General features: G+C 38.6%; 2 protein-coding genes across 2 annotated transcripts; both read right to left on the reverse strand.

The window, feature by feature from the left end:
- Positions 1-262: 262 nt before the first annotated feature.
- Positions 263-7,448, reverse strand: LOC129302501 (pleiotropic drug resistance protein 1-like). Its single transcript, XM_054941441.1, has 24 exons — positions 6,866-7,448; positions 6,649-6,769; positions 6,475-6,563; positions 6,306-6,390; positions 6,051-6,210; positions 5,874-5,950; positions 5,736-5,789; positions 5,559-5,649; positions 5,171-5,472; positions 4,783-5,064; positions 4,336-4,652; positions 4,091-4,251; positions 3,913-4,016; positions 3,629-3,785; positions 3,444-3,551; positions 3,196-3,356; positions 2,661-2,993; positions 2,260-2,550; positions 2,092-2,175; positions 1,868-2,001; positions 1,561-1,788; positions 1,300-1,471; positions 848-1,102; positions 263-774 (listed from the first exon to the last, which is right to left on the reverse strand). Exons 1-24 carry the CDS (start codon positions 7,210-7,212, stop codon positions 517-519), a joined length of 4,371 nt encoding a protein of 1,456 aa, XP_054797416.1. The 5' UTR covers positions 7,213-7,448; the 3' UTR covers positions 263-516.
- Positions 7,449-8,349: 901 nt separating this feature from the next.
- LOC129303632 (pleiotropic drug resistance protein 1-like) lies at positions 8,350-15,337 on the reverse strand. Its single transcript, XM_054943066.1, has 23 exons — positions 14,806-15,337; positions 14,601-14,721; positions 14,403-14,491; positions 14,232-14,316; positions 13,983-14,142; positions 13,813-13,889; positions 13,660-13,713; positions 13,480-13,570; positions 13,096-13,397; positions 12,728-13,009; positions 12,332-12,648; positions 12,088-12,248; positions 11,886-11,989; positions 11,634-11,790; positions 11,450-11,557; positions 11,201-11,364; positions 10,787-11,119; positions 10,410-10,700; positions 10,216-10,299; positions 9,994-10,127; positions 9,673-9,900; positions 9,160-9,586; positions 8,350-9,074 (listed from the first exon to the last, which is right to left on the reverse strand). The coding sequence occupies exons 1-23, from the start codon at positions 15,123-15,125 to the stop codon at positions 8,817-8,819; spliced, it is 4,347 nt and encodes a 1,448-aa protein (XP_054799041.1). The 5' UTR covers positions 15,126-15,337; the 3' UTR covers positions 8,350-8,816.
- Between the last annotated feature and the right edge of the window lie 584 nt (positions 15,338-15,921).

Below are 15,921 nucleotides of genomic sequence, written 5' to 3' on the forward strand. Positions count from 1 at the left end.
GAGAATATTTGTCAATTCAAGCCTCGGCCGAACATGCACGAAAGCGATTAACTCAAAATCAAATGATTACTTTTAGATGTGGAGATTAGAATATTATCAGCTTGTGGAATTGCAAATGCTGTTCAATATTCTTCTATTTTCAAGTATGAGATAAAATAGCTAATTCATTTAGTTTTAAAAAATTAGATAAATATAATAATTATATTTGAATTTAAATTATTCTTATAAGTAATTAAACAAATTCATCCAATAAACATAAATATTAACTTTATGAAAAATAATTTGATGAAAATGTAATAAATACTTGTTAAAGTTTATGATTGTGCTTATAATAGCTTCTCCTGTATTCGAGAAGGAGTGGCACTTCAATTACATCTCCCATGCTCAATAGCGACATGGCTCTGAAAGCGGGAAGGGTTTCCGATGCGAAACGACGACTGTTACTGGTACTGATTGGCAATTGGTAGTATATCAGCTTCGGATGGACGAATTTGAACAATAGTTTGACCACCTTTATCATCTTCTCTGGAAGTTCAATGCCTTGATGCCGAAGACGAAAATGAGTGCGAAGAAGACTGAGAAACTAGCCACCACAACTGCAACAACTCCCAAGAATTCATGTTTAAACCCGAAGTAACTCCCCACAAATTCTTCTACTGTTTGGCCGCTCTCTAGTTTCTCCCTTACATCTCCATATTGGGAGACAATCAATCCATACAAGGTCCACGCAACCGGGCAAATCCAATAGTACCACTTCCACCATACGGGTATTCTCTGTTCCACAACAACACATCATTTAGATATTAGTCTCATTCTGTGAAATGTATAGAAGACGACGGGAACTTACTGATAAGGGAATGACGAAGCCTGAGAACAGGTTCCATATCGCGTAGAAGGCGCTCGCCATTACGCCCGCGACGTGGGGGTTGGGAGTGATGGCCATAGTCATCATGCCATAGAATGTAAAATATAAGAAGGTGAAGTACATGAAGAAGAGATTCCACAAGAGCTTTGATGTCTTCCACTCAAATCCCATCATGGCATATACTATAATACCGTATATTACAGTCTGAATCAAGATATGGGGAAGCTCGATGATAACCTGCGAAAAGCCAGAAGCTGATATTGGGTTCACCACGCATCACACACGTTTCTAGTCAAGCTAGAAAAGAAGGAAACTATAGTCAACTTTTCAGTGCAGTTTCTGTGGCTAATCTATCTTGGACTATGATTGGTGAACTTGATATGGCTGCGTGTATCGGATTTATTGCTTGGTGAGTGGTAAAGACAGTAACTTACCTGTGCTAGAGCATATGGCAAAGCGGAGTACATTCCGGCTGCTCGTTCTCTGTAGAAGACTGTTCTCTCAACGGCTACTAGGGGCTGCACTGAAGCAGCATTTTGTACCCCGATGAATGTAACTGCAGCATACATTGATCCCATTGCATTGAAAAGGTCTTGATCTTTTCTCCTGTTATTTTCAATTAGTTTGAAGGTATTCGATTGTAAGTTTTGCGTTTCATTTTCGTGCTTTAGCGTCTTTATTGCATTTTCACATACCTGTGCAAGCCAATGCCCCAAAAAATTATCCCAAACAATATAGCAATGATCGTTGTAAACAGAAGTCTAACTGCTGTATATGATGTGTTTCGCCAATATGATAAATGCTGTTTCCATAGGCAAGCCATAAATTGTGGGAAAAATGGTTGTGCATACTGATTAGCGAAGTATAGATCTTTTGAATCTAGAGGAGGCCTACTAAGCTCCTGAATCATTTGTTTGTTTCTCCTGTACACTTGAAAGTATTAGTAACATATTCAAATTATTTAAGCCATTATTAAAGTATAGTGTCCGACGAGAGTTTAACTGGTATAGTTCTGAGTTTCTGTACACATTGGTGAAGTTGACCCTAAGATTTGCCTCTGTTCCTGCTGATGTAACCTCCAGCATCCAGGTTGCAGGATTATAACCATCTCTGATCTTAGGCACTCCTTGAATGGCCTTCAGAAATCATAAACTAAAATGAATATGCTAAAGTAATAATAGCCTTATAGCAGTTAATATGTTTAATCTTGCTTGTAGAGGACTCACCTCAAAGTATTGGATTAGATGGGAACAATGGCGACCTAATGGACCAGCATATATTTGCTCTCCTCCCACTTTTAAAAGCAGTAGCTGAAAAGTTAAATGGAAATACTAAATTGTTTTGTAATAGAGTATCCAAAATAGAATTGTTTGTTAATGATAAGGATTTATCACCTCATCAAAGGCATCAAATATATCAATACTTGGTTGGTGGATGGTGCAAACTACTGTACGTCCTGTGTCCACTGTGTTTCTCACAGTTCTCATCACAATTGCAGCTGCTCTGGCATCAAGACCAGATGTTGGCTCATCCATGAAAATTATTGAAGGGTTGGCTACAAGTTCAACTGCAATTGTAAGCCTCTTGCGCTGCTCAGTTGAAAGTCCAGTCTCGCCTGGCAGTCCAACAAGTGCTTCTCTTAATGAAGTAAGCTCCACAAGCTCCATAACTTCATCAATGAACATCTGCATCTCACAAGCAGAAGACAGAGGTATAAGATTTCAATGCTTATGATTAAGAACCTAATCCGAGAATAGGCACACTGCAACTGAAAGCATAAAATATCTCAAATTACCTTTCTAGTTGAAGAATCAACATGAGGGGCTAATCGAAGCCATGCAGAATATAGTAAAGATTCGTAGACCGTAACATAAGGTGAGTGAATATCAAATTGTTCACAATATCCTGATATTCTAGCAAATGTTTCTTGTCTCTTTGGGTATCCAGATATTGTGATGCTTCCTTCAATATATCCGCCAGTTTTTCTTCCAGCCAGAACATCCATTAGAGTTGTCTTCCCAGCGCCACTTACACCCATCAAAGCTGTTAGTACTCCAGGCCAAAAAGCTCCACTAACACCCTTCAAAAGTTCAAGACGAGTCTCAAAAACTCCTTGATTTTTCATTTCCTGTGATCACAACTAGAGTCAAAACATAGGAAAGTTTCTAATTTCTTACATTTTTTTACACCATTTATTTGTTGTTTTTGATTCAGAATGATTTATGACGCATCAATCATGAAAAAGGAGGTCTTCAGCTTGCCAGTAGCAGGTGCAGTGCATTTAAAGGAAAAAATTGAAGGTAAATATTGACGGAAAGTAAATAAGGTACCTGGGGCATGTCTACAGAATATCTGATCTCGTCAAAAGTGAGGGATAGAGGTTGAAAGGGAAGAACCATACCCCGCTTTCTGCTTCTACTGGCTTTGTTATAATTGATTCTACTAGAAAATGAGCTTCTCGATAGGCTTGCTTCTTCCTCACTGCTTGGTCCTGAATTAATCAGTCATCATGTTATGGCTTTCACATATCAGACTCCAGGCTACAAAAAGAAGCCCATACTAAAGCTCAAGGACTAACCAGAAGAGATCTTTCCTTTTGGCGATTGTTCAATGAGCTCTGCATATCCGGAAGCATTTCTCTCCATCAATTTTTCATGGGATAGCCCAGCTTGTGCCTTTCTGAATGCTATATTAGCAGCACAAATAATTATTAGTAAGAAAGTCAAGGTTCACATTCCAAATAAACTTGAGGATGATACTTACGACTCAGATATTGCAAAGCCGATGTGTAAATGAAATTAAATAGGAAGGTATAACCAATCAAAGCCCCTATTCCAATCCAATACCAATAAGTTTCTGGGAAAAACCCACGAGCTTTCAGTACCATGACTCCCAATGTTTCATTCCCATCGACAATAAGCTGCGACAGCAATAGATTTACCCAATTATATATTATAAAGGTATACTTACATACATATACCTATAGAAAAAAACACACAAACACACACACACACACAAATATGAATACTAAAATTAAACAGAAAAACCTTTCTCCATCTATGCCCGAGAAATTCATTAACGGCAATAGCATTCTGAGCGTACATAAGTGGCGAGGACCAGTAGCCCCACAGAAACCATTTGTGTACATCCTCTGGTGCAAAAAGAATAGATTTATCAATCATGATGTTATCGAAATTTTTTAAGGTTGCATTGCTATTATATTACCTCGTGAAATCACAAATCCTCCCAAAACCATGATGACAAGTAAAGCAAATGCCCCAGCAGTGTTTGCAACTACAATATCCCGTCCTAATGCGGCCATCAATCGAAATAGTGCAGATGCCATCTGGTTAAGGCACAAGAGTAGCAGGTACTGTTTGAAAAACCTGCCAGTGAGGGTTCTCGTTAGATTCTGAAACCAGTGATAAAAAATTTAGCTTCGGATTTTTTTTGTTTGTTTTCCTTCTCACCTTGTAATATCGGGATCAAAGCCGATGACATAATATGTTATTACTTCCCAAATGGCAACTTCTACCAGGCTGAATGGTATTTTGAGGATCCATGGTGGTAGAGAGTAGGCCCATGAAGGATAGAAATGAAGGTCTCTTTGCTTGTAGAAGACAGGAAGTTTCATGATTGTCATGTTTAGCTCTGATATTCCATTGAACATAGCCACAATGATTGCGAAGAACAGAGCACCCATATAAGTTCCTCCATCCGCAACAGTATTTTTATGCATCTTAGTTCGTAGAAATAACGTTGCTGTCGTGATCGCTAAATAGCTTAGCTGAAATGAAGGAAGAATAGAAATATAAGTGCCTTTTCCCTTAACATGTTTGGGTGCTGGGAATTTTAATGTTTATAGGTTTCAGTTGATTAGATAGGATGAATAGCTTTAATTCTTTAGTTTTACTCACTAAGGTCAGTTTGAATATGTAGACAAATGAATTTCTCTTCATAAGCAAAAATTCTCTGCCAACACAAGCCCTCAGCAGCTCCTTCTTGCTAACACCATATTTTTTTGTGCTCAAGGAAGCCGGGTGACATTTGGTCTTGTCAAAAGGATTGGCTAGTTCTTCTCCAAGTACATGACCAACGTGAAATGACTGGAAGGCTTCAACAAAATCCTTGACTGTAACGAAACTGTAAGGTTCATCTTTGCGTGCCCAGTACTGCCATTGATCTTTCCTTGACGTCACCTATCTCATCTCACAATAATGAAACCAGCTTTAATTTTTTTTTTAATTAAACAACAGCTAAAGTTGCGGATGTCAAGAAGGAAGAATAAGTAATTAGCAGTCATACTTCTTGCAAGAAGTCAGCAACTCCTTTTCTCTCAGGACATTTGAAGCCCATAGATTCAAAGAAGTCGAGTACTTTCTCTCTGGGACCATGGTACACAATTTGCCCATCTGTGAGGAGTATTATATCATCAAATAGCTCATAAGTTTCTGGTGCTGGCTGTAGGAGAGAAACAAGCGCAGTTCCATTGAGAATATGGATTGATTGCCGGATTGAATTGATAATTTGAAAAGTTGTTGAGCTGTCCAAGCCAGTTGATATCTCATCCATGAATAACACTCTTACAGGTCCCACCAGCATCTCCCCTGAGCATTATTCACCAGAATTGTTTATTATCAATCGACCTGGTTGGAAAACCCAAATTCAGGTTTTAAATTAGTTATCAATCTACCTGTTGTAACTCGCTTTTTCTGTCCACCTGAGATACCTCTTATCATTCCATCTCCTACCATAATATCAGCACATAATTCAAGTCCCAAAATCTGCATTATTTTAGAGGGGAAAACATGAAAACCTCTGTTCTCACAACTTGCTTTTGTCTAGTGTGACTTGGGGATTTGATAACTACCTTCAAAATGTAGTCAGTGACCACGCTTGTTTCCTGCCCTTCTAATGCTGCTGCCTGCAGAGTTTAAAGGTATCAAGCGTGAAGGAAACAGCTCAAAATCTCCCTTTTTTAAAAAAATAAAAAAGATCTTTTCATCACCTTCATGTAGGCATCAATATCGGGGTCCGGTTTTATCTTTGCCTCCTTCTCTCTTCTAAGTAGTTCTGCTAGCATCTCTGTACAGTTGTTATGATTAACAAAACCATGATCAAGAGCCGTTTAGGTCTTTTTAGTCTAGTTCAACGTGTTTGTCATATTCCAAGTGATTTAACTAACCATAATTCTGCCCAACCCCTTGACATCTGGCAGAGAAAGAGAGTGTTTCCCTCACAGTCATTTCTCCAACGTGGATGTCATCTTGACTAATATAAGCTGATGTCCTCTGTGGTACAAACTCGTCCAGCCCATGACCATTATATGTGACTCTCCCAGAATACTGCGATTTCATACTAATCAAAATTAGATATTCAAATGAATAATTCCTTAACAGGTAGCCCTTTTAATCATGACAGTTAAAGTTGGTTTCCTTACTTTTAAGTCCTTACTGAGTTTTCCAGCCAGGGCCAATAGCAAAGTAGTCTTTCCAGAGCCTGGGGGCCCTAAAAGCAAGGTCATTCTGCAAAAATATCATACCCAACTGGGGGGCGTGCAATGAATACCTGCCTTTTCGTTTTCAAAAAGAAAATGAACTTGAACTCACCTTTGAGGCTTTATGATTCCACTAACATTCTGAAGGATATATAGTGGTTTCTTTGGACTCGGAATGATGTGGAGATAATTTAGGAAATCCTTGATAAAGGAATAGAGCATTGTAAGTAGTTAGAGGCAAAATCATCAGTAAATCAGAAACATAGTATGGATCTTACTGAAATACCTCCAAGACATTCACAAAGAAGTTGAACATTGTAGGTAATGCCCTGCTTCCAACGTAGACTTCTGCCTTCACATTTATATGCTCAAATCGAACTTCAATTGTTGGAATCTCAAGTCCAACTCTGAGTAAAGTGAATCCACAACATGTGAAATTTAAGCTCACCTTTGACTATGACCTTCAAGGCACAAGAATCAAACTGGCAAAATATTACACTTACCGGTCCATGCGTTGCTTAAGTTTCAACAAGAACTGTTCGTTATCTTCTTCCGCAAATTTCAATAGTCTATCCAACAGAATTTTTCTCTCCGTTAATCCCAGTTGCTTGATATCGATTTCTTTAGCATTACCCTCATCATTAGTGAGTATGCTTCTCCTTATTCGTAGATACGTTGGAAGTCTCTCTATTGCTGCCCACTTAAGAGCTTCTTCATCATCTTCACGAGCAGAGGCTGAGAACATTTCCATGCTATTACTCCTCCAGACTTGAGAACCATTCGCGCGGAGGCTCTCAGCTCTGCTGATTTCACGTAAACTACTAACTCTGGACACTTCGTTCCTCTCCATTGGTCTGCCACAGTAGAACTGAAAATTTCAACAATCCAAGACTTTCATGGGAAAAAGTTTCTGCAGGTTTTCACGTCAAGAAGACGAATAGCTTTTCGCCTTCTCCTGCATCAAACGTTCACTGTGCTTACTGTCTTCAATCATAGACACACAGCGATTTTTATTTCTTTTGCGGAACGGTCTTCAGACAAGTGCATGAGTAACCTTTAGCATGTCGAGGATCATGTTCTGTCAAAATAAGTGGAGAATCCACTATTGTTAGACGGCATTTAAAATATAGGACGGCCCTTTGTGAATTAGCGCTAAAACCAAGACAAATTATATTTTAAATTTTTTTAAATAAATGGAAAGAATATAAATTATTGAGTCATGCTTATTAAGATATCACGACCATTATAAAATACCAAATTGGACGTAATATAGTTGAACGCATATATTCCAATCCAGCTCCATGATACCGCAGCCAAACGCGACACTATCATTTTAATCTGTTGTTAAGTTTGATGAAGGTCCTGTTGGTTGGTTGTTGAATTCATGGTTTAAAAAAAAAAAAAAGGTTGGTGGTTGAATGTGAACTTGTTTAAGTTGAACTTAATTATATTCTGAACTGATCGTGTACTATTATATATAGATATTTTTATTTTATAATTTAATTTAATTTTTATATTAAAATGTAATATTTGTTATGCTTATTTTAAACACGGCTCCTTTTTTTCCTTGGCCAATCAGCTTAGGGTTTTCCTTCAGCCTCACCCTTTATCACGAGAAGCAAAGTTGAAAATTTTAAGCAGGTTGGGGAGGTTTCAGCATCACTTCTTGAATTAAAATGTAATTTTATCCTGTTTATTTAATTTCACGACTACAATTCAATAAACACATATTTTGATGGTAAAAAAATAAACATATCTTTTGAAAAATTATGGCAATCTTTTTGTTTTTGTTTTTTTTTTTTTCGCTTGGCCAATCAATTAAGGTGGATGAGATAGAGATGAAAATAGAACTGATTAATATCTCTTCCCAAAGTGACTCCTAGGGTAGCCCTTGAGCCACACCTTTTAATCAGGTTGTCGAGTTGTCATCATCACTTGTTGAATGGCGTTGAAACTTCAAATAAATAAATGATCATATACCATAACATAAAAATGAGATATAAAATAAATATTAAAAAATGAAAATTAAATATGTATTTTTTGTTCATTTATAGGACCCTAAGTAGAGATATGGTGGACCTTTGTATGAAAATGAATTTGAGGAGCCGGGATCCAATGATGATTAGAGGTAGGTGTACCATACAAAGAAGAAAATGTGGAGCAAAAACGACAACCTCGACAACGTGTGTTCCACGTTTCCCTTACTTCCATGGGATGCTTCTTCATTTTCTAAAAGCTTGCTTTCTTTTTCTCTCTTTTTTCCGTCCAATGCCTCGCTTTTCAAACTTTTTGTAATCATCCTTCCAATGTAGTGACAGCAACACAGAAGCTTTTAGAATGACAAGTTGAAGAAGACCATTTCCAGCCATCACAACCAAAATGAGTACCTTTACATATACATGTATGTATGTCTGCATGTGTATATGATCATTAAGTTCCACAAATTGAGAATCTTTATCTCTTTTGGAAATTAAATGCCTTGATTGAGAAGGCAAAGATAAGTCCAAACAACACTGAAATGCCAGCAACCCCCACGGCAACTATGCCTAGAAAATCATGCCTATACCCAAAATAATTCCTCAAAAACTCTTCCACTGTCTCTCCAGACTCCAATGTGTCCTTTACATCTCCAAATTGTGAAGCGAACAATCCATACAAGGTCCAAGACACTGGGCAAATCCAGTAGTACCATCTCCACCATACTGGAATCCTCTGTTTCAAAAACAAAATTGAACCTCTGTAAGTCACATGGTCTCTACTAACATGAAGCAGAAGGAGCAGCAATGAAGGTACTTACAGTTCGGGGAATGACGAATCCGGAGAAAAGGTTCCACATTAGGTAGAAGCCAAAGGAAACTATAGCAGCAATGTTATGATCAGGTGTCATAGCCACTGCCATCATTCCATAGAAGGTGAAGTATAAGAAGGAGAAGAACATGAAGAAGAGGTACCAGAAGAACTTGTTGACCGTCCATTCAAATCCAATCATGGCGTATACTATGACCCCATATATGGCAGCTTGTACGAAGATGTATGGGATCTCAATAGCAACCTGTGCAAATGCATACGGCAAGGCAGAGTACATTCCTGCTGCCTTCTCTCTGTAGAAGACTGTCCTCTCAATGGCCACCACTGGTTGTACTGATGAAGCATTCTGCACCCCTATGAACAGTATTGCGGCGTACATCGATCCCATTGCATTGAAAAGATCTTGTTGCTTTTGCCTGCATTAGATGAAAAGTTAAAGCGATGACTGTTGTGAATGACAAACATGGCTGTATTTGATTGTGATATGTTGTACTCCATGTACCTTTTGGAGCCAATATCCCAAAATATGGTTCCGAATAATAAAGCAATGACCGTTGTGAAGAAAAGTCTCACTGCAGTGTACGGTGGATTTCGCCAATATGACAGATGTTGTTTCCAAAAGCAAGCCTTGCACTGACTAAAGAATGATTGTGAGTACTTTGTTGGAAAGTACAAGTCGGTTGAGCCTGGTGGTGCTATGCTCAGTTCTCTGATCATGTCCTTGTTTCTCCTGAATGCAAGTAGTTGTGTAGTGTTAATCAACCACAAAAAGTTCTAATAGTGTATGACTATGTGCAATTTGCTTTTAAATTTGAGGCCATACTTATACATGTCAGAGTTCTTGTATATTTCGGTAAAGTTAACTTGAAGTGCAGTTTCTTGGGCCTCTGAGGTAACCTCCAACATCCACGTGGCAGGATTATAGCCATTCTTAATTTTTGGAACCCCGTTAATTACCTACATCAAACACACCTTACAGTAACATTAAACTGACTGAGAATTCCCCAAGTTTGCATGTTTGTTATTCGTTAAAGTTAGTGCTGACCTCAAAATAATTGATAAGATGAGAACAATGCAGGCCTAAAGGTCCCGCGTAAATTTCCTCGCCTCCTCTTTTTAATAGAAGTAACTGTAGTGATGCAACAACATGAATGTCCACCATCAAGACTTGAATTTTTTTGGCAGGAAAGTTCCTTTTAAGCCTTTTGGAGGGGGGGGGGGAAGAAAAGGGATATTTACCTCGTCAAAAGCATCAAATATATCTATGCTAGGTTGGTGAATTGTGCAAACTACGGTTCGTCCTGTGTCTACAGTATTCCTGACTGTCCTCATTACTATAGCTGCAGCTCTGGCATCAAGGCCAGATGTTGGTTCATCCATGAATATAATAGACGGGTTGGCTACAAGTTCAACTGCAATTGTTAGTCTCTTTCGTTGTTCTGTAGATAGACCATTTACTCCAGGTAACCCAACAAGCGCTTCTCTTAATGATTTCAACTCCACCAATTCCATCACTTCCTCAACAAACATCTACAATCAATCAACAAGATTCCTAAGAATTGACTTTGAATTTTAAAGAGTAAAAGAAAACCTGAGAAACCCATAGAGAGTTTTACCATTTTTGTGGCAGCATCAACCTTAGGGGGTAAGCGAAGCCATGCTGAGTAAACCAGAGACTCGTAAATTGTGACATGGGGAGAGTGAATATCATTTTGCTCGCAGTATCCTGATACGCGAGCGAAAGTTTCCTGCTTCTTTGGATAGCCTGATATAGTTATAGATCCCTCAGTATGTCCAGTTGTTTTTCGTCCAGCCAACACATCCATTAACGTAGTTTTTCCGGCTCCGCTTATGCCCATTAGTGCTGTAAGAACTCCTGGCCTAAATACTCCGGTAACACCCTTCAATAGTTCAAGTCTATCCTCAGTAATGCCTTGTGCTTTCATCTCCTACAAAAACCATGCATGGTTATTTCTTTATAGTTGTACTGTCTTTGCATAAAAGGGTCTTTTTGAAGTAAATTGTGCTACCTGTGGCATGTCCACGGCATATCTAATTTCGTCAAAAGTCATAGAAAGAGGAGTAAAAGGAAGAACCATCCCACGTTTCCTATTGTGATCTGCTTCGCTAACATTACCTACTCTTGTAGAGAGTGTTCTGGATGACACACTTCTTCGACTTTCATTCCCTTTTTCTGCATTTTGTGATCATACGGATCATCTTAAGCATCATGAACATGGTATGTAAAGTGGAGTAGTTTATGAATTTTGTGATCCTACCAGAAGACCTTTGTTGTGTTGATGATAGTTCAATGACCTGTCCGTTTCTGCTAGCATTTTTCTCGGCCAAGTCCTCTTTTGATATTACTGCTTGGGGTTTTTCAAATGCTGCAGAAAATCGATTCCATCATTGGCTCATTGAACCAATATTAACAATTAAATTGTATGTGAAGAGGATACTTACGATCAAGATAGTGCAAGGCCAAAGCGAAAAGGAAATTGAACAAGAACATGTAACCAATGGAAGCTCCAACTCCAATCCAATACCAGTATGCTTGAGGGAAGAGCCCTCGTGACTTAAGAACTTGTACTCCTAATGGTTCTGTTAAATTAGGAGGAACCTAGAAGTGCCCAAAAAGTATTCATATACCATTAGACGTTGATCACAATCCTTTATTCTTTTGTTTACATCACTGAGTTTGATTTTATTGCTTACATGTGCCCAACTATTCCCAAGGAATTCATTCACAGCTATAGCATTCTGACCATACATCATGGGTGAGAACCAGTAACCCCATAACCACCAATTCTTCACGTCATCTGAAGAAAATAAAGGTTTCTGTCAAATTCTGTAAGAAGGGGGAAAATGAGAGCAATTAAATATGCTTCTTTGAGATTAAATTACAGTATCAGTTCACCTCTTGCAAGGATAAATCCACCCATCACCATAATTGCAAGCAAAGAGAAAGACCCAAAAGTGTTTGCGACAATTAAGTTCCTCCCAACTGCCCCCATGAATCGAAAAAGCCCAGATGCCATTTGATTGATACACAGGAGCAAAAGGAACTGTTTGAAGAACCTGCTACAATAAATATTTATGAGCAGAAATCTGGGAACAATGTTAGAAGCTTGAGGCATGTCAATCTGTTACATTTTACTCACCTCTCGATGTTTGGATCAAAGCCTATAACATAGTAAGTCAACACCACCCAAACAGCAACTTCAACTATGGTAATAGGAATCTTAAGGATCCATGTAGGCAAAGCGTATGCCCAAGAAGGATAAAACAAAAGGTCTCTTTGCTTATAGAAGACAGGGAGTTTCGCAATGGTCATAGATAGCTCCGAAAATCCATTAAACATAATCATAATGAGTACGAAGAACAGAGCTCCCATATAGATGCCACCATCTGCTACTGTGTCCCGATGCATCTCAGTTCGCAGAAATAGCGTCATTGTTATGAGAGCCATTACAATCAGCTGAAACATACGAGTCGATCATCAGTCAAGTTAAAATAACACTGTTAACGAATTCTACAGCTTCAACTACAAGACTTACTTGCTGTGTTTTGAAAATATAGACAAAGGAATTCCTCTTCATGAGCAAAAATTCTCTGGATATGCAAGCTTTTAGCAGCTCCTTCTTGTTAACACCGTACTTCTTTTTGTTTAAAGCAGCAGGGTGGCCCTTGGACTTGTCAAATGGAGTAGCAAGTTCATCACCAAGTTTTCGGCCAACGTGAAATGATTGAAATGCATCCACAAATTCTTTTACAGTGACAAAGGTATATGGCTCATCTTTATTTGCCCAGTACTGTTCTTGATCTTTCCTTGATGTTACCTGTCACATACATGGATGGACAAGAGTTTAGTAGAGAGTCGTTTGTATGAACAAGAAGAAAACAATTGAGTGAAAGTAGGGATTACTTCTTGCAAAAAGTCTGCCACTCCTTTCCTCTCTGGGCATTTGAAGCCCATGTATTCAAAGAACTCAAGCACGTTGTCACGTGGACCCTGATAGACGATATGTCCATCAGAAAGGAGAATTATATCATCAAATAGTTCATAGGTTTCTGGCGCTGGCTGTAGAAGAGAAACAACGGCTGTTCCATTAAGGATGTGGATTGATTGTCTCAGAGAATTCACCATATGGAATGTGGTAGAGCTATCCAAACCAGTTGATATTTCATCCATGAAAAGTGCTCTTGCTGGTCCCACCAGCATCTCACCTGAGATTTATCATTACCAAGTTCCATGAATCAACGTACTAAATGGTTTGGTAAGACAAGTGGATAGAAGTTTGTCCCTTACCTGTTGTGACTCTCTTCTTTTGCCCGCCAGAAATTCCCCGAATCATGTCATCTCCGACCAGCGTATCAGCACATGTCTCTAGTCCCAGAATCTTCCGTGTGTCAAAAACAGGAAGAACTAAGTTTGTGCCCAAAGAAAGTTATAATCAACTGACAAGTTTAATTAAACTTCATCTGGTACCTTCATAATATAATCTGTTACAACATTGGTTTCTTGGCCTTCTAGTGCTGCCGCCTGAAAATTCAATGAATTCAGATGAGTCAAGAAATAAACAATTCTTGTAGACTGAATTTTCAGGGAAAGGAGGAGAAAAATCAACTTTAAGGTTCTCACCTTCATATAAATATCAAGATCAGGATCTGGCTTAATATTCGCTGCCTTCTCTCTTCTTGATAATTCCGTCAGCATCTCTGCAAGTCGCTCAAGCGTAAAACAATTCAGTCACAGGTTAAAGAACATCATTCATAGTTCAGACAGGGTTGAATGTGAGGTTTCTCACTAACCATAACGGCTTCCTGTCCCTTGGCATCTTGCTGAAAAAGCCAACGTTTCTCTCACTGTCATTTCTCCTATATGGAGATCATGTTGACTTATGTACGCTGATGTTCTTTGAGGTACAAACTCATCCATGCCATACCCATTATACGTAACTCGCCCATAAAACTAAGTTCAAAGCAACAAAAAAAAGAGATAGTAAGGATGAAGTGGATTCTGAAATAAGCACAGAAATTTTCGGTTTCTATTTTTCTTACTTTGAGATCTTTACTGAGTCTTCCAGCCAGTGCCAGTAATAATGTGGTCTTTCCAGAGCTTGGAGGCCCCAAGAGCAATGTCATTCTACAAAAGCCAGACAAATTTATTTTGAGAATTACAGAGTTTCTGAAGAATCTCATACGGAAATTTCAGAGGCTGCACTCTCTTGCCTTCTAGGCTTGATGATCCCACTAACATCATGAAGAATGGTGAGCGGCTTCTTTCTACTGGGAAGAAGGTGCAAAGAGTTCAAGAAACCCTGGGAAAAACACAGAACATGTTCACATAGTAACTGGTAAGCATACTGCTTTTATAAATAACCTTTAGGTATTACTGAACAACATCAGAAACTCATGATATATGATTACCTCTAACATGTTAACACAGAAGTTGAAGATTGTGGGCAATCCTCTGCTTCCTAGATGAGCTTCTGCTTCCACGTTTAAATGCTCGAAATGAACCTCAATCGTAGGAAAGTCCAGCCCAACGCTGCACTTCCACAGTAAGAAGTCATATAATCAAACATCATACCAAGAGTGTACAACAAGACCTCAGAAGAAACATGTTACTTACCGGTCAATGCGGTCTCTGAGCTTCAGCAAGAACCTTTCATTATCTTCCTCTGCAATCTTGACTAGCCTCTCCACGAGATTCTTCCTCTGAAGTGGGCCGAGTTTATTTATATCAATCTCTTGAGGTTGACCTTCGGATTCGGCGAGTATGCCCCTCGTCATACGTAGGTATGTTGGAAGCTTCTCAATTGCAGCCCATTTAAGGTCATGTTCATCGTCGTCCCTGAGTGAAGACCCTGAAAATACATCTGCAGCACTGCTTCTCCAAATGCTAGAGCTGCCTATGCGTGCACTGGCCACTCTCATGTCACCACCTTCCATTTTCTGTGATCTGCTTTGCTCCCTGGTTTCAATCGACTAAGAAAAACCCGCCGAGTTTCCTTCTGGTTTTCATGCAGAGAAACTCATGAAGCTTGGATCCTTACCAACACTGATTTCAGAAATGGCCTCTCCCTCGCACTGGATTGTTCGAGGATATGTATTTCTATTGCTACATGTGCTCGAATATTCAGCTGAGTTTTTCCATGTAAGTTTCTGATTTGAAATTTCTTTATTCGAACAACCTATAGCAGACAAACAAATAAATTAGTCTGGAGTAAGCCAATCTACGAAAGCAGAGTCCTCCAAAATCATTAGAAAATAAGGGAATTAGAGAAAATCCGGCTGTTTCTTCTCGTTGTTAATGTCATTCTCCTTCAAATTTAAAATTATTGGCTAATACATCAAAGCAAACTTCAACATCATAAGCCTTGTTTCTTTGGTTTTCTAGCTCAAGTGGGACTGGTGAACTGAATTAGTTTATATGTCGAATTAAATCTTTTACATTGGTCAAAATACCTTATAAATTTGACTCTTTTGGTGTAAATATGATAGAAAAGAGGATACGGTCAGGGTAAAAAAAAATTTAGATATTGTTTAGTTCAAAATTAATTGTATATAAAGAGGATGTAGTTATGAGGATTAAAGTAAGTGTATTGACACCTCATAGTTGCATGTTCTGAAATGGCAGAAACATATAATAATGGGTAAGTATTTAAAATTAGAAAGCAGAAGCCAAGAGATTTTATGTTTTGTGAATGGGGGGTTGATTGGATTTGCCATGATTAGCATGTAATAA

The sequence above is a fragment of the Prosopis cineraria genome, unplaced genomic scaffold (assembly GCF_029017545.1).
Source record: "Prosopis cineraria cultivar Desert tree isolate PC_DT_omini unplaced genomic scaffold, ASM2901754v1 PC2, whole genome shotgun sequence".
Lineage (NCBI taxonomy): Eukaryota > Viridiplantae > Streptophyta > Magnoliopsida > Fabales > Fabaceae > Prosopis > Prosopis cineraria.